The sequence below is a fragment of the Cinclus cinclus genome, chromosome 6 (genome assembly GCF_963662255.1).
Source record: "Cinclus cinclus chromosome 6, bCinCin1.1, whole genome shotgun sequence".
Classification (NCBI taxonomy): domain Eukaryota; kingdom Metazoa; phylum Chordata; class Aves; order Passeriformes; family Cinclidae; genus Cinclus; species Cinclus cinclus.
In genome coordinates this window covers 26628804-26647637 of record NC_085051.1, presented here as the reverse complement: position 1 = coordinate 26647637, position 18834 = coordinate 26628804, and the positions used below count along the sequence as shown (strand labels likewise).

The window sequence follows — 18834 nt, the reverse complement described above, 5'->3', positions numbered from 1 at the left end:
ATATTACCTTAAATTTTCCGTAACTGCTGTCTCAGTTGAAACATGCTTAAAATTAAGTTATGATCTTTTTAAATGCTTTCAAAATAATTTGTTCCAAAAGATAGTATTTTTGTATCCTGACCTTCCATGAAGGCAGGTGCTTTTGCATGCATGGACGTCATTGATACCATATAAATTTATATGCAGGCTGATGCAAAGTTTTGAATAATCTTATACCTTTGTTGGGGATTATGTGTCCAAATAAATAGTTGCTACTAATGATTCAAATATATCAGATGCCCATGATGAAGCTAAAAAATGCATATTTAAACATTTATCAGGTGTGTCAGGAAGATCAAGAATGGTGGTTAGGGAACACAAGATGACTGAATCTCCTGCTGTGTTTTCAGTGTGTTTGTTTTAGTATGATGATGTGGATTTTTTTTTTAGGGAGAAAATTCTTTCTCTGTTGTCTAATGATGAAAAGGCTATGGCAACTCTCAATTTCTACCTCTTTAACCTGGACAGATGGTGGTACCTCTTGTGTAAATGGACATGCACATCTGTAGGGAAAGAGTAACTTGTCAAATAACTATGTCTTGGACTTAGAGGGTTGTGGTTTTACTTGAGGTAATCTGGATTTGGTAAAAATCCTGTTCCTGCCCTTAGCTCACAGCTTCTAGTCAGTACCAGATTTGGAGGTCTTGATGCCCCTGATAGAGAAGGTCAATATTGAGTAATTAGAATTAACTTTGTAGGGTCAGTTGTGAAGAAGAGTTCTTGAGGAAGCCTCTTGCAGGTTAAGTTTGATGCTGTTAGCTAAGTTAGCTCTGAAGTTGCCTAATAGTGAGATAGCAAAACTTGATTTGTATTTTTCTGTGCAAATACAAAAATGACAAGTATTAAAAAAATATATTTGTTTCCAATTTAGGGTTAGGAACTGCCTCTGCCAAGTCAATAAAAAATGACAATGATGCTCAATCATTCTGCATTTTAGTGTATTTTAAGAGAAAGAAAAGTGCAAGGATTATACCCTGTAATTTAAGCAGACATACCTGTTTTTGTATTATAACCTAGACTCTCTAATTTCATTGCACTCCTTATGAGTTAAACATTATGATAAAAAACACGGCATTTAATTTGACCTGCCACTGCTTTCATTGTATATATGCAAGTCTCAAGTAGATTAGTGTCAAAATGCTGTCTAAATTGAGTAACTTCATACATACATATGTGTACATCTTAGAGAGGCTAATGAGAGAAATACTGAATGTAAATCACTTCAGGTTTTATTTTATGGTGAGTAAATGGGTCAATAAAACTTGAAGAGTAGTGGTCTTTGATATAATAAATAGCCTCTGTTTCATTTTCCTAGGGCCTTAAATATATTCTTTGAGTGGTCTTATGTACTAAAATAAAGATGTGAGTTTGCCCTGCTTGGTTTTCACAATTCCTTATCTCCCCATCATCATCCTAGTTGAAAAGTGTTTTGTTAATCTGATTTGAGTAGCTGAGAAGATTCTTACAGATCTCTGGCTGTTGAATGAGTACTATGCCTTGGATGACGAGGAACAAAATGAAAGAAAAGGAAAGCTACTTTTTATGATGGATGTCTTAGGTGACTGTTCAAAACTACCTTATCTTTTTTTTTGAAGAATATCAACTCTGCATGATGCATGAGAGGCATGTATTCTCTTAAGATCAGCACAAGAGTTTTCATGAACAGTAACTTTGCTTACTTTATTTAATAAAATAAGTAATCCTGAATGGTGGTTATTTTAAAATTGTTTTTATTTGCAGGTATGGAATAAGATATTTCCAGAGTCATAAGCATGGTTCAGCAACGAAAATGTGCATTATGTCACATTGTGTACAACTCAAAAAAGGTAAATAATTAGTGCTTGACATGTATCAGTAGATATTAACACAAAGTATGAGTGAGAAATGCTTCCATTTTAAAATTCTGCAAAGTACAATTTCCTTTTACCAAATACATATATTCCCTAAGTCAATCTCAAATTAAAGAATATATTTACATGTGCTTTGGAGTATCTTTCTTGAAGTGAGCTGTGCAGTATGCTTGATTCTGAATGTTAAAAATAGTGAGGTTTTTTATATTATTTTATAAAGCTACTAAAGTGAAAAGCACTCACACTTACTTGGCTGTAAATTGTGATATGGGAAGAATGCTATAGTACACTATTTTTTAGATTCCTTTGAGTGGCCTGTGTTTCCATATGGAAGAACCAAATGAAACTGTGTTGCACAGCATATGTTTTCATGAATGTGTCAACTTGGTGTCTGTCTTCTGTATGCTGTGTATTTATGCAAAGACTGCATTGAAACTGAGTGTTTCTTAATGGGCCTTCATGTACTGTTTAGCTACATGGCATGTGGACATGTGGCAAATGCCAGTGTTTTAATTCACAGAACTCTTCAAGGTTTTCCCTTTGCAGATAGGATTTCAAGGGCTAAAGAGGACAGTGATGAGTATCTGGTCTTTGAAGATTTCCAAACACTTTTGGTCAAGCATTGAAAGGAAGTTAAATCATCTGGACTGCTTCCTTTTGCTAAGTGATGAATGTTCTTTCTCTTTTGGCAGTTCCCTTTCAATAGTAAATAATTGTAACACTTCTGCAGTTTATGGATCAGGGCTGCTGTAAACAACAAGCTGACATGTACATCTCGGTTTCTAAAGTATCTAGCTGAATAAAATAGTATGTGATGATGAATTTACAGCTGTCTTATAATACAAATGCAGAGAAATTGCTCAGATTGCACAGGGTAACTATTTAAGTACTGTGGTTCTGAAGAGTAGTATTAATGAGACTTTTAATTAAAATGATTCTCAACAGTGATTTGTCAAAAATCAGTCTAATAAACTTTGTTATATGCACTGTTATTTGACTTCCTCTTGGAATTCTGCTTCCATTGTGTTGAGTTTTAATGACTCACATGTGTGTTCTTCTTGGGAGAGGTAACATAACTTCCTGCAGGTGTGCCTTCTTGTGCATTAATAGTCACAGAAACAGGAATGGCAGCTGCTGCAGCCCTATAGGAGTAGAGCACACCCTTGTGCAAGGCAGGAGAACTCTCAAAAATTAGGTTTTCAGACACGAGACAGCATTTTGTTTTGACCTTTTTTTTGTTTTCCTCCCCCCTGCATGTTGAAGGAGATGGAAGAGCACATGAGAAGCATGCTTCACCACAGAGAACTGGAAAACCTGAAGGGAAGGTATGAGAATAATCTTGCATCCTTCCTCCTTGTGCCATTTTGTATGTTACTTTCTGGAAGAGCTCCTGACCTATTTCCCATACAAGCTGAATTGCACAATTTACTTTTATGTTTTGTTTTAGTAGCATGCCTTGTTGTACAGCTGGCAATGAATGTGTTCCCATGATGTCAGAAACTCAGGAGGTAATTAATGTGGAAGAAAGCTCACCTGCATTTGCTTTGACTGCAGTGAAATAAAACTACTTCATTGGCAGTTACATGCATGTTTTTTTTCTTTTCTTCTTTTTTTTTTTCAAGTTCTAGGTTTCTGCCTTTGCAGAATTAGGAATAGTGGTATTTTTTTTTCTTTTTTTTTTTTTTAAGTTTTCAATGATGAAAAATTAAAAGCACTGTCAGAATGGTACCTACTAGTGTGATTGTCATTTGCCACCATGGTCCATTTGCTTGATTAAGAGACCTAACCGTGCTGGATGGTGTTTTCTTTAAGCTTTCCTTGTTTTATTTGGAACCTTTAGAAAGTAGAAAGGGGACTTAAAGGATATTCAAATATCATCCTAATAGTAGGGAATTCGGTTGCAACCAGAGTACACTTAAAAGTGATTTCAGGTGTATGGATTTTGAGGTAGCCACAGAGATCAGATGCTGTTGAATACTTGAGTATTTGACCTACAAATTAATTTTTAATCATCTTGCAGCACAAACTTTTACAAATAACAAATCTGTTTAAAACACCTTTCAAAGGATTAAAAGTAATCCTCTTTTCGATGTGGGGGATTAATTTTGTCAAGATACCCTATATGCATGGGGAAAAGCCAGAATGCTCTGTGCACTGGAAAGTGGCTTTTGGCTTCTGGTCAGCTAACTTGTGGAGCACTTCTGTTCTGCACTGTCTTCTTCTGACAATGATTCTGCAATTTCACTTATTTTGACATCTTTCTTCTGGCCTTCTACATGCTTTTTTTTTTTTTTTTTTTTTTTTTTAGTTATGGCTCTGGAAAATTACATGGATTTCTAGAAGCTGTATATTGTGTCTGCAGTGGCTTGCAAATGGTTGGACAGTTTTTGGTTTTCCATTTCCATAGGACTGATGTTAAGTTAAATTTCTTTCATCATCATTACATTTTTTATTAGTAATGTAACTGTCTTCATTACTCTTTCAGAAGAATGCATAGAAGATGCTTGTTCTCAAAATAATGAACTTAATTTTTCACTGAGCAATAGCAGCTTTGTTCTCTCTTGTGCCCCTTCTTCTTTCTCCCATTTAAATGTAATTAGAAGATTTTTAGGAGTCTTTTACAGCCATATATTTCAAAAAGAAAATGTGAAGCAAAAGCAACAGCCTCATGAGTGTGGCTGAATTGTGTAACAGAGGATATTACCATTGAAATGTGTAGAGTATCAGCATCTTACTGCCTTGAAATTAATATCCAAATAGCAGTCACATTTCAGACTTACTGCCTGGAAGAGGTAATGGAAATGCACACATTGATTCCTACTTTTTTTTTCCTTTTGAAGTTAGCTTAGCAATCTCAAGGGCTAGAATAATTTTTGGGAAACGTTTTAAGACTCTTCTCCTTTTCTTGAAGTCTTACTCTGTGTGATATGTAAGGAGAATTGGATGCCAAGTACAAAGCTTGTAGCATCTTTGGGTTTTGTTTTTAGTTGAAAGTGAAATAGTGCTCTTGTTCCAAGGGACATTGAGTCTACAGTCTGAAGTACACATGCAGTAAATAAAGCTCTTGGATGTCTTCATATTGAGAATGCTTTTGTCAGGTTTGCATCAAACTTCTTTTGGTCCTCTTGTTGAACAACTAAGATTATGTGGTGTTTCCTGTATAGTAGGGGAATGTGTAGACATGGTCAGTGTGTATCATGGACTGTGCTAGTTCTGGATGGCATTAATGGGTATAGGAAAAGTATAGAACTGCAGGAAATCTAAATTCCCCTAAGTGTAGCTATCTGAACTCCCTAGTCAGTTTATCTTCAATTAAAGCAGTTGTTCATAAAGAAAAGAAGTGCTCTTTTTTTTCTTTAGGCTCTTATAGATTAACAGCAGATCAGAGAAGTCTTGTCTTTTCAGGCTGTCAGTTGGTACAAGAACCACAGTTTTGTAATGAATAACTTGCAAGTTAGAAGTGATAGAAACAAGTTCTTTGTCATCAGTCCAGCTGTTAACTCACTGGCTTTGTCCAAAGTAAATAAAACTTTGCATTTAGTTAGTTAGTCTATAAATGAGGATGGTAAAAGTTTTATGAAAGAATTGAAACATGGGTTTTATGAAGGATGTGGATTGTTCTTCAAAACCTTAATTACTGCCACGTTAGAACCACTGTGGTGTGTTTATCATTGAGAGTCCTTGTGAGTGAAGTGGAAGGTTATGTCAAAACATCTTTTTCAGTGAGAACCCAACTTCCTATTTGCAGTTTGCCTTGTGTGATGACCTAAGTTAAAAATAAGTCTTATTAGCTATGCATAGCTGTGCCATTTATGAGTGTGAAGAGGATTTTTCCAATGACATTAGTAAAATATACTGGTTTGGTTACCTTTATGGCATTAATAAGATAGCTCAAAGTACAATATATAGGATATGGGCTTTGAATATTTATTAGTGAGTGTGAGGTCTACAAAATCAAGTACACATAGTTCTGGAAAGTACAGGCTAAATTTGGAAGCTACTGACATCATAAATGAAATTTATCTTAATGTTTATTCTGAAATTAATTAGGCTACAACCTACAGAAAAATTAAGCATAGAAATTCTGGTTTTTTAATACTTAAGCTGTTTAAAATAAAGCCATCTCTCTAGGTGGGTCTGCACTGATTAAATATCTCAGCTATGTTAGTAGGGAAAACCACTGATGTCCAGGATAAATAAAACATAGCTGATGACACTTGACTGACCACTCCAATAAGGATGTTGCCTTAATACCTTGAGTAAATGTACATCTTTTCATCTTTCTCTTGATTCTTTTGATTCTTTTTTTTTTTTTTAACATTTAAAAAAAAAGGATTCATGTTTGTCTTTTTCCTTTCTGGATCCCATTTTTTTGACAGTAGTCATGAACTGTGTGTTGTATTATAATGCTTCTGTTCTATGACCTTTGTGTCAAGTGCTCCATGGGGACATACAGTTCTGCTTTTATGAATTAACTGGCAGAATTGAAAGAAGCATTGTGGAGGCAGTCAGTGAATCCTGTCTTGGTCCTGCTGAGTTATTTGTAGTGGGCTATGGTCTGCTAAATTTTTTTTTTTTTTTTTAAATCTGGTGAACATGTTTTCCTTGTTTAGGAAGCTAACAATGTACTTTTTTAAGTACATTGGAGTATTGAAAGAGTTTGTCAGAAGAACAAATGTTGTGGTTTTAGAAATATGAATTTCTTAAAAAGAAAAAAAAGTTAGTCTTACAACCTTAATCCAGTAACATGAGTAAAGCCATTTGTCTGATACAGCTGTCAATTTTCTCCAGCTGAAATTATTTCTATATTTTTTAAGATAAGTCCTCTAAAGTAGAAAGCCAACCTCGTGCACACTTGAACCAAATAAAGTACAGTGAACTGAAGACACCCTGCCATCATCACTGTGCTGTGGAGTCTTTGGATTCCGGGCAGCAGTCTCAGCTGTCCCAGATTAGGTTATGTTGTATCAGGATTGGCTGTATCCATGTACTGCCCTCCTCCCTTTTCTAAATTTCACTGGGGGAAGGCTCAAGGCAAGGATTAAATGTGGAAGCTGTCACCAGGCTTCCTCAGTGCAGCTGGCAGTATGGATGGGCTTCAGAGCTCCTACTAGCTCTGGAAGCCTTTCATTCTGCCTCCTCGCTCACTATGTTTCCTCTGAATAGATTTTGAGTACAACAATTCAAGAAGAATTCCTCCTCGCAGTTAACACAGCTTTATTACCAAGTCCTTTACCTCTTGATTGTTGGAAAAAAATCTTTTAAAAACTAACCATCAAAAAACTAAACCTTGAAAGAAAAAGCCAGAGAATTTGAATATTTTAAATATACTGATCAAAACCTAGTTGCCTTGAACTCAAGCACATTCAGAGGAAACAAAGTAAGACCAGAGCTATCTGCCATGCCAGTTGGCAGAGTTGAAAGTCCACCCTCTGCCTCTCTTCCTAGGGACAGCAACCATGAATGCCGGGTGTGCAGGGTGACGGTGGTGGGTTTGTCAGCATATGCCAAGCACATCTCCAGTCAGCTGCACAAAGAGACTGTTGATGCCCATGACAGAAAACAGGAAGAGAAAGAAGAGGCAGAAGAAGAATACCTTGACAAAGAACTCATTCAACTAATCAAGCAAAAGAAGGAACGGAACTGGTGAGTTTTCCTTTCTCCACTTGGATCATAGAATTGCTTTTAACACAGCGAAGATGCACTCCCGAGGATTAGGTGCTCACAAAATGTAAACTGCCTGTAGCCAGTGTACTTGCTGTGAGAACAATCCAAGAGACCTGTGTGGATATTGTAGTTTCAACATGCAAACACAACTCTGCTGAATGTTCTTGTCCTGTTCCTCTACTACTAGTACAGAAATACAATAATTCTCCATTATGGTAAAAACAGTGTTGTATTGTGAGAACCCTAATGTTTTTATTTTAATGTTTGATAGGTTTTTACTGAAGGCTTAATAAATGGACAGTAGAGCTGCTATTGTTTATGGTGGAGGTTGTCTGTAGGAACCTGGCCTTTAAGAAACTGAACATTTTTTTAATAAAATGAATTGGATTATTGTGTCATGCCACACTGAAATCAAATGTCACACTGAAATCCCCTAATCCTTGAATGGAATTTCTTACCTGTTTTACCTTGCTGCTTGCCATTAGCTAAACATAGTTTCAGTGGTTCACTATGAAATAGAAGGCTGTAGTAAGTACTAAGTCTTGTCTTTAATTTTACATGGCAGTCTGCACGTGTGCGTTGCTTGCGTGATGTTCCAGTTGGGAGTGTATTATTTGATTAGATTTATGGCATGGTGATGGTACTAACAGGGCATGTAATTTTTAAAAGAAGCTCTTGTGTTCTGTGGCTAGAAATTTGAATTAGTGTTTCCAGATGTTGAAATCTATGGAGATTATTAGGTTTTGACATGACTCTGTCATACTAGTATGTCCCTGCACTGTGCAATGGTAAGGTTTAATACTGATTAATGCAGGTAGCAAAAATGTCTCTTTGTCCTTTTTGCTTTATGGAAAAGGAATAATGCTGTCAGTGCAGTGTTGTTCTGAGGCAACTTAAACCATAGAAAATCTGTCTGCTGGGTGCTGGTTTGGAGAGGGAGAAAACCAGAAAGTACAAGGATTAAGTTACTAATTTAGCAAAATTGTTTCCATTAGATCGTAATCTAGTTGAGTCAGCTCTTAAAATTTACTGTATCACTTAGACATTGTTTTTTTGGAATTCTTGTTTTAGAACTCAGATTATTTTGCACAGTAGACTGTTTTCCATTAGAGAGCAGTTATTAGTGAACCTTTTAGCAGAACTGGAATGTACCAAAAACATGAAGTATGATACAATAGGAATTTTCAGTTTACTCAAATCAATTGTTTTTAAGTAGTAATGTGAAAGTTTACTGTTTTTTTTTGTCCAGGGATCTAGAATGGATGTATTTCTGTGATCAGTTTCTGGAAAATACTTTTAATGAAAACTTCTCATTTGGTAGGATAAATATTTAGAAGGTTTAGACTGCTGATCCCTGGGAATAGCTGTAGCTGTTAAGGTAGCGTTTATCTTTAAATGTACATGTGATAGTTTACCACGTGTCTGTGATAAGTTGCCAAGCACAAGTGCTATCCAAAGGGCAGTTGATAGTGCTGCTGGGAGGCTCATACAGACTCAGCATTGCATGCTGTGGACTGTTCCAGTCTCCTGATTAAAAGAAGACAAATTATTTTTGTAGCTAGGTACATCTTCTGCGGATGTTTTACATCTGTGTTTTAACTTAACCTTTATAAACAGAGCAATCACGTCAATTGTTCCATCCAGGAAGGATAAGGGGTTTTCAGCCTAACTTTCCTGTTTTATGTCAGTTCACTCTAGTTACACCATCTAACATGAGCAGAATAATCTTCAGAAAAAATTATTATTGCACTATTGAGTTTTCTATCTACTAAGATAGATCAAATTATGAAGATCTTATAAAGAAGCTTTCTTTTTATTAGTTTCTTATTAGTCCAATAGTAAATATAAGGGAATATTACTTTTCAAGGTAGAGACAAATATTTGAGAATTAGTCTATTGAACTGTCCCTGTACCACATCAGTTGTTCTTGTAAGAGAAATTTTGAAATTAGCATGTTTAAGTGAAGGTACAACATTAGTTTTGAAAGTCAAACATTACTGAAGTTTGCACAGCAGAGATGCTGAAAAAGTATTTGTTTCTTTTTATAGTAAATATTTTTTAAAATATTTTCTCCCCAGTGCAAATAAAATTCATGATTGGATTTTAGTAGAATAGCATCAGAATTTAGGCTTTTCTCAATTCTTTTGTAGGCAAACTGAACCAAGTTGTGCAAACCAAGAATTAGAATGTGATGATAGGAGATCACAGAGAAGGCGAGAAGATAGAGCTGCTTACAAAGAAAGAGAAGCTTATGATCAATCTTCTTGGCATCATAATGCATCACAAAGGGACTGGAAGTGGGAAAAGGATGATTATGTTAGTCCTAGACAAGGCAAATTTTCACACTCTCAGAGGAACCTTAATATAAACAGACATTCAGGTGGTGCAAGGGGGCGCCTTGGGAGGCACCAGAATGCTTCAGGAAGCCCTTTAAATCGACAAAACTATGGGAATTCTGGAAATGCTTGGCATCTAAGTGGGCGGGGAGGAGGAACATCAAATTGGCATCATGGTGCCAGGGAAAGAAATCCTACTTGGCACTCAGAAGAAACAGGTCATTTTTCTAGCTGGAATTCCAAGAGTTATGGAGGAAACTGGAAACCTCATGGTGCAAATGGCTGGAATTTTGGAAACTCAGGATCTTCTCAAAGCTATCTGTCACAGCCAAATATGTACAGTAAGGAAAGGTATGCATGGCAGCGGCCAGAGAAAGGCAATGTTCTGCCATACAGAAATCAGAGAAATAGGGATGACTGTCTGGATTTTACTAGTGATAAGCTTGCTACTGAGGGGGTATTGGATTTTGGTACGTTGAAACAAACAGAAAGCAAAACTTCAAGAGCCAATGGGAAAAGTGTCAGTCCTTCCAGAGATAAAACATATCGCTGGACTCCCTACCCATCCCAGAAAACTGCAGAGCAGCAACCATGGTGTGAAGATAATGTAGATAAAATGGATTCTGTTCTTACGCCTCTTACTGATTCATCAGTGAAAGGAAAAACTTGTGAAGCCAGTATTAGCCTTTCAAAACTTAAACGTGAATCATCTTCCCCTTCTAATGGAACCTCAGATCACCTTGACTCTTGCAAGGTTATGAAAGACTCTCCCAGTGGTGAAAAGCCTGACAAAGATGATAGCAGAAGTAATAGGATGCCATCACTGAAATCCCCTCTTCTGAATATCACAGATATGAAATTATCTTTGACAAAGCAAGACACGAACAGTCTCTTAAAAAATGTCAGGCTTCTGTTATGTTCAACTAGTGGAGAAGAGCAGAATCATTTGAATGCAGTGAACTTGGGAACAAACAGTTTCTCTTATTCATCAAAGCTGCATGGTGCTTGTGTTGGTAACTTACACGACAACAAAGATGTGCTTCGTAGCAAGCTTGGAGAGCCTATTAATAACTTAAGTGAAGCAGAACAAAATCCCAAAGGTGTTCAGTCCAACAATTCCTTACAAAACACTCCCTTATGCTCTTGCAAAGATACAAGTGACCAGAATAGGGAAAAAACTGGGAAAGCATTGCCAAAGAAGGAATTCAGACTACATTCATTAGAAGATGGGAATGGTGATGATTTAATGGGAAGTGAGAAGTCAGAAGCAAGAGTTGAAAAGTTGGGTTCTTCTGTTAGTTCTTGTTTACCCTGTGACACTCCTGAAGGTAAAACTACCACCTCTGGAAAAAAAGATGATGAAAAGCCATCTGCATCAAGTATTGCTTCTGCTCAGCTAAAAAATTTTACGTTTCGGATAGAACCTACAGTTTCTTCATCAAGCAGTCAGGACCGTTTGCATGTGGATTTGAAAGCCTCACGGGACGGGGAAGGGAATGAAGAGTGTGTCAAGTCACATGGTCAATTTGAAATAGAAGGGTTTGAAAATCCCTCAGATAATGAGCTTCAAAAAGGAGGAAGCCAGTCAGGAGGCCTCCTTCTTTCAGATTTAAGCAAACTTGGCCTGCCTGCTTCTCTGCAAAGAGACCTGACACGGCATATCAGTCTGAAGAGCAAAGTCGGGACACATCTCCCAGAGCCCAATCTCAATAACGCACGTCGCATTCGGAATGTGAATTGCCTTCGGAAAAGCGAGACAGAGAAGGAGTCAGGGCTTAAACCTACCCTCAGGCAGATTCTTAGTGCTTCCCGGCGAAATGTTAACTGGGATCAGGTCATCCAGCAGGTAACCAAGAAGAAACAGGAGCTTGGCAAAGGTTTACCAAGGTTGGTAGCTTTCAGGTCTAACCATGCCTCTCAGGGCATGCTGAGGGGGGAGGGTTGTTTTTTACCGTATCTGAAGTTAACTCCAAAATCCTTAAACTGAGAGTTCATGCTGAAGCTTGCTATACCATGATCTTTTGCAGTTTTTGAAAATGATGCCAATTTTTTGCAAATAATGCAGTGTTTCTATTGATTGATGAATGCTATGAATGAATGTCCGTCCACAGATAAATAAAAGTAATCTGCTCAGAAAAGATTCTGATCAGTTCATAATGGTTGCTTTTATATCTGAATGTGGATGGTAACAGTGTAGTTTCCTTTCAAGTTCTAGTAGTGGAAGAATGTAATAATACAATCGGGATGGGAGCAATGCTGTGACAGGTGCCTATTTCCTCATTTATTTAGGACTACAAGATGTGCTTGCAGTCCTGCAAGCAGTGTAAATGCTCACTCTTCATTTGTTAATCTTTTATTCTGATATGCAGTTTGCTTTTGTATTTAAGGAAGCAATCATATAATACTGCATTTTTGAAACTTCCTTTAAACCTGAAGTATTTGAAGTGTTTTGAATACATGTCACATTTGATTATTCCAGCCTTGCTTGGGAATAATTTATAGCAACATGATTTCTGACTTGAAAACCATGCTGCCAGCTCTTAGCCACCAAGTCTGGTTATGTGATATACAGGAGATGTTCCATTGCCAGATGAGGTGGAAAGCACAGAGTACCAGTGTAATGGTATTAAACCTACTGCTTAAAGCAGTAATGTACATTTGAGCAAGGGGGAAGCTTTTCTCTATGTGTAGCAGGCTTGTAACTTGTTTATTTTTCTTTTTATCTTTGTTAAAGGTTTGGTATAGAAATGGTGCCTCTTGTTCAAAATGAGCAAGAACTTGGTGAAGAATCTGATCCGTCTACTCTAGAAGGATTCCAGTGGGAAGGGATTTCTTTAGCAGTGTCTGGCTCAGCCAGAAAACGTAGCTTTTCTGAAAGCAGTGTCATAGCAGACAGAAATCCTTCTGCTTACAGCTTTTTCAGCGAACAAGCCAAAATTAAAGAAAGTGGGCAAAGGCAAGTAATTGCAGCCAGCCACTCACATCATATGCCATCTGGATATGAGGCAAGCACTGACATTGAGGCTGGTCAGAAAGAGGAGACACCACCTCTTGCGTTGTTACCTTTTATGTCTGAAAGAACTGAGGCTAGCAGGAGAAGTCACAGCCTACAGGCCACTTCTGAGATCACGGGCCTCATAGAGCAAGACCAGGAGAGCCCAGAGAAGAAAACGCCTCTTCTTGAAAAACAAAATGTATTAGAGATTTCAGAAGAAAATCATCCAACTTCAAATAATACTTCATTTCTGGCAGTGTCTAATAACATCGACGCAGCTACAGACAGTAGCTGCACATCCGGTACTGAACAGAATGACAGCCAAGGAATTGGAAAGAAGCGAAGAGCAACTGGAGTAAGTGTGTGATTCTGTCCAGCTTTGATGTGCTGAAAAGGTTCTTTGCCTGTCAATGGTCATTCAGCTTTGGAATGATCTGTGCAAGGAGGACTTTCCCCATCTGATAGTCTTGCACATTGATAACATCAAATTAATTTCTTGTTTGACTTAATTTTCTTTAAATTTCTGCTTTCACAGTGCAGGACTTTTGATAATTTTTTTGTAATTAGTAGGAATGAAAAATTGATTAAATCTTGATTGATAAAATCTTTAATTGATTCGGTACCTGGCATGCTATGTTGATAAACAGGAGCTATTAAAATATTTCTGTGGAAGTACTATGTTTTTTTAGCAAGAACCATGGTGTTTCACAACACAATTTAAATGTAAGCTAGCCTGTAGTATAAACTTATTTTCCTTAGATGCTTCTGGTTTTATTTTTAAGCAAGGAAATAAAAACATTTTTTAAAATTGTATACCTAAAATTCTATCCTTAAATCTGGATTTATTTCACAGTCCAGTCTTAGACTTACCCAAAGGTTAAAAAAATCTTGTTGATCAATTTCACAAAATGGCTTTGCAGAAAGCAATAATTTTAATTCCTCACTGTTTAATCCTCTACACTTTCAAGTGAAACTGTAGAGCAGAAATTCTGATTCAAGTGCGATCTTGAACATCTGAGCAAGAAGAAGGCTGTTGGCAAATTTAATATTTCTTCCTGGTTGAGATGAAAACACGGCACTCCCTCTTTTAAGGGAGGTTGTTGTTCCTCTTTTAAGAGCAGAGCAAATGATGAATTGTACAAGGGTGTGCAAGCAAATTGTGGATTTTTCTCTGTGCTTACAACTAATGATTGAAAAGATGATGGAAGCTCGACTTCTTGATTTAGGCAAAATTATTCTTGTTACTTTTTAATAGATGATTTTACTTGCAGGAGGGATCTTCTCCTGAAATCCCTAGTCTAGAAAGAAAGAATAAAAGAAGAAAAATCAAAGGTAAAAAAGGTGAGTGAATATCATACATGTGTGCATGTGGTGTAGAGGCTGTAAACACCCAGTAGTATTTTGACTTGGCTGAAGTAGTAGTTCTTTAATGTTACTATGCTGCTTCTTGGACTTTTACTGAAGTTTGCAGTGTGGACTGCTCACAAATCTATGACACATTCTTCTCTGAAGACCTTTATCTTAATTTATCATAAGTTATTTCTAACAGAAGGTTATGTGCATCATTTCTGCCTGCAGTTCATATTCCTGATTGTACAAATGGGACCTTTACTTTCCCCCTGTACAGGGTAGTGAGGTTTGTTACCTCTTTGGATAGAAGTTCTTTAGGGAGCAGCCCCCAATTAACTTCCTTCTAATTTGCCATGCAGCTTTCCCTTCCTAGTTCTGGGTGGTCTCACCAGAAAAACTGTACTCTGCTTAATTTGGTCTGTGTTCTGTTTTTGACATTTCTGGCAATACTTCTTATTTTTTAATGTCCTTAGTGGAAATGAGTGTGGAATGCCTCTCTCCTTCCTGCTCCTGACCAAGAAAACTCTTATTCTGGCCTTAGACAAATCTTTCTCAAACATTCCTGAAACATCCTCATCACCATGTCTCAAAATGAAGCATCCAGCCATGGCGTTTTAGGCGTAATATTTTCTTTGGTAACTAAATCATTTCTAGGAGCTTTGTGCTTCAGAAGATGGCTTTCAAATGTACCCTTTATCTTATTTTCCTTATCTATTTGTATTAAGAGTTGTTTGTAATGTAGGGCAATAATATGACTCTTCTGTGGGAATGAATATTTCTCTACTTGAAAAGGTGGGGGATTTTATCAGCCTCTGTCTTCAATGACCAGTGTCTGGTATAGAGACTAATAACACATTCTACTTAGTAAAATCTCTTTCCCATTACTTTGCTTTAACATGATTGTTGTTGTAGTAAATTTGCTAAAGGAAGCTATAACCTCAATGCAATTTAGCAGTGCCCAAATGGAAATTTGTTTGGACAATCTCTGTAATGCCAGATGGTCTAGGAGGATCTTCTACTGAGTACAGTGCTGTCTTTCTCTAGAGGTTGCAAACACCGGTCTCATGGTCCAAAATTATATTGAGTAGTAAGCTGGTTTTTTTAATCATTGGGTTGTTTTTCTCCAAAAAAGCTTGTCCTTGGCCTTTGCATTCACTGAATAATTTAAATCTTTTTTAGCTTAAAGTTGCCCTTGCCTTTTTGGTTACATTAATGGCAGGTGTGTATTTGTACTTCTTATACACATGTACTTCAATAAAAAAATCTTTGTGGAAGAGGATTGCTTCATTTATTTAAATTAAATCAGTGCTGGCAAAGCTGTGATGGAATTAATTACTAGAGTCAAGGTTGAGATTCCTTTAAGGATAATACTTGACTTTGGCCTTCACCCATGTAGACGTGTCTAGTCCTGTCCTTTTCAGCTTGTATAATTATCGACGCTTGAATGCTTGGCCTAATTTATGTCATGTTTCCATTCTGAGGTGGTATTACTTATTGTGCTAACACAAGTAATGCATCTTAATGTACTGTTCAGTGCAATTAGACCCTACATTTTATTTCTTTTTCAGAACGTTCTCAGGTAGACCAGTTGTTGGCTATTTCTCTGAGGGAAGAAGAGTTAAGCAAGTCCCTGCAGAGTGTGGACAGCAGCCTCTTGCAGGCGAGGGCTGCCCTGCAGGCTGCCTATGTTGAGGTTCAACGGTTCCTCGTGTTAAAGCAACAGGTAACAGTGGGCTTTGGAAACTGTCTGAGCTAGAAGTTAGCAGCATGAAGAACTGCCTGTTAAATCAGTGGGACTGATACAAGCCACAACTGTTTTGCAGATAACTATGGAAATGAGTACACTGAGAAGTCAGAGAATCCAGATCTTGCAGGGGCTACAAGGTACAGGATACTATAGAGCTACAACAGTGAAATGCTTACTCTCATAATCTTTGAACTCAGAATCTTTTAAAAATTGCGTGTAACTTGAATCTGCTCATATAAGCTACAATAAAATTGTACTCTCAAAATGAGGACTTTATTGTCAAGTGTGAACTGTCAGTTTTGATAGTCCCCTCTAGTGTGGTTTTTTTCAAATTTTTCTTTTCCTCAACTCTTTGTCCACAAGAAATGAGCTCCTGGCATCACTAAATTTTATTGTAAAATATAAATATTGTTGTTCTGTTATTTATTTGTTTGTTTGTTTAATGTATCTCTTCTTTTGCCATTAGAAACATATGAACCTTCTGAACTCTCAGAGCAACTTTCCTGCAGTGCCCTATCTGAGAGACAAAACAGCAAATCTCAAATGGCAGCTGACTCAATTCCTTCAGGCTCTCTCCTGCCCCTTTTGGACACTTTGTCTTCCTCTGTACTTCCACAAGTAGCTTCTGTTCCCATAACCATGGCCTCGCCATTCCAGTCTTCTGGCAGTACATCTTCTGATACTCCTGACTCCTCAGTGCAAGTTAAACGAGAACCTGTGTCTCCAAAAAGCACAGAACTAAATGTGGATTCTGTGCTCCAGAGCTCTCCATGTGCTCCACAAACAGAAGAGGTGGAACAGAATGAAGGTATTTCTAGTTTCGCTTTAAGAAAATAAGGAAATTATTTTTTTCCCAAAAAGAATGTAAATTGTGTCTCAACCTGCGGTGTGTCAGGCAGGGTTGAACTCTCATTAAATTGGGTAGAACTTCCTGGTTTTGCTTTGAAAATAGAACAAACATGAATTTGAAGGTTACATCTTCCTAGAATAATTTAGTTAACTAAAAAAAAACCCCAAAACTGACACAAACCAACAAACCTGAGAATCCTCTATAATTTTTGTCTTCTAGTCTGCATCATTAAATGAGGACTGGTAGTAAAAAGTCTGCCCACAAAGGAAAAAGATGTGCCTGAAAATATTTTTTAAAAAATTATGACCAGCTACATCAAGATTATTCTGTGTTCTTCTTGGGCTCTGCTGGATAAGCACAAAGAGTATGACTTGTAATATTAGAAGTAACAATCCATCTTCTGCTAATTGACTGTTAGGCACTGCTCACACATGTGAGGGGAATGGGAGGGCAAGCATTGAAGATAGGGGTTTACTTTTATCTGAAGGAGAAACTGCTGAATTAATTGAACTGCTAAGGGCAGAGCTCCTGCCTCAGCAAAATGAGGTCTTATGACTACAGCTGAAATAGCCAACTCTTTATTTAGACAGTTTAAACCCCATAAAACTTGTGCACTTCAGCCTGTGGTCAAAGGATTAAATGCTATTGGTAGTTTCCTCTGCAACTTGCTACTGTGACTGAAGGTAAAGATTGAAGATTAAAACCTCATGCCATGCTTTCTTAAGGGCCTGTGAAGTCAAGCAGAGTGACTCTAATGACAGTTGTCTGCCATAACAGACACCTTAGATAATTTGAGAAAAAACATTTGAAAGATTAATCCTTTTTAAAGATAGCCAACACAATTTTTCCCCCTCCAACTGAGGTACAAAATACTATTGGGAAAAGTCATGCTCTACCTTTCTAAGCATTTTTTTTCCTCAAGCAAAAGGTGAATGTTGGCTGAATTGAAGTTTAGACCTCTTAAACTAAAAGAATTTGCTTTTTTTATTGGTTTTTAGTTTGCTTCAGCTGTAGAATGGCCTATAAGTAGTGGTTTTTGTGCCTTTTTTTTTTTTTTAGTCAACATTGCATTGCCTGTATTCCATTCTGTTAGAGTACATTAATGTACAAAAATACATTTATTCTGGGTTTTGCTTCATCTCTTTTTGGAGGATTTGACAAGGAATGTGAGGCTCTAGGGGTATTCGCTAGAGTGAACTTGGGGCAGAGGAAGAATCAGCTTTTTTGTTTGCTTGCATTGTTAAGACTCAACTTTTAGGAAGCCACCAGCTTCCCTTTGCTTTTCTGTTTTTATTGGCATATGCCATACTGTTGTGCCTAAACATCAGTGGAATTTTTATTTTTATTTGTATCGGTGTCATTTTTATTCTCAGTTTTCCAACTCTAAGGAGAGATTTAAGTGTTCACTAGCTGCAGTGGCATGAAGTGTCTTGCTTGCAGAATCTCAAAACTTCACAAGAGAGAAGTTGAAGAGGTTTTTGGGTTTTTTTTTCTTCTGAAGATGAACCTTCAGTGTGTAGCTACATTTATTACTTAAATACTTACTTTTGAAAGGTTTTAATCGCATTGTTTTTCCATTTCCTACAAACTTAGTTTTGATGTACTAAAAGCAATAATTTTTTATGTTCATTTGTTAAGTTACCGTAGTTTTTGTATTGATGAACTTCTATGTTCTACATTTAAAATGAGTTTGCCTTGAGATAAATTGAGTAATTTGGGGGAAAATAAGCATTTACCTTCAGGTAAATTCTGTAATTTGAGGAAGAGGAATTCACTGTGGGGCAGACTGTTTACTTTTTGGGATTGAATGTTTACCTTGTCAGCTTCCCATTGAGGTTAGCTCAGCCTTGCTTTGAGGGAGCTGATTGCATTTGATTTCCCCTAAATGACAGCAGTGTGTCCCACCTGTGGAACTGATTGATTCTGTCATCTTACATTGCTATGGTGATTTCTGCTTCTTTTTCTAATACCCACAGCACTCCAAGTGCTGAGAATTAATA

The 18834-nt window shown here is 37.1% G+C and overlaps 1 protein-coding gene across 5 annotated transcripts in view; it reads left to right on the top strand.

Moving 5' to 3' along the window:
* Positions 1–1811: 1811 nt before the first annotated feature.
* The window catches only part of ZNF106 (zinc finger protein 106), a 29324-nt gene continuing 12301 nt past the window's right edge, over positions 1812–18834 (top strand). Inside the window, exons 1-8 of one of the 5 annotated variants that reach the window (XM_062494925.1) lie at positions 1812–1865; positions 3153–3214; positions 7338–7535; positions 12627–13242; positions 14159–14228; positions 15806–15960; positions 16061–16121; positions 16451–16792. In XM_062494925.1, the coding sequence (XP_062350909.1) occupies positions 1812–1865; positions 3153–3214; positions 7338–7535; positions 12627–13242; positions 14159–14228; positions 15806–15960; positions 16061–16121; positions 16451–16792 (1558 nt within the window). Of the gene's footprint in view, positions 1866–3152; positions 3215–7337; positions 7536–12626; positions 13243–14158; positions 14229–15805; positions 15961–16060; positions 16122–16450; positions 16802–18834 lie in introns of those variants that run through there. The other 4 variants (XM_062494926.1, XM_062494927.1, XM_062494928.1 and 1 more) reach the window with 4 other exon arrangements.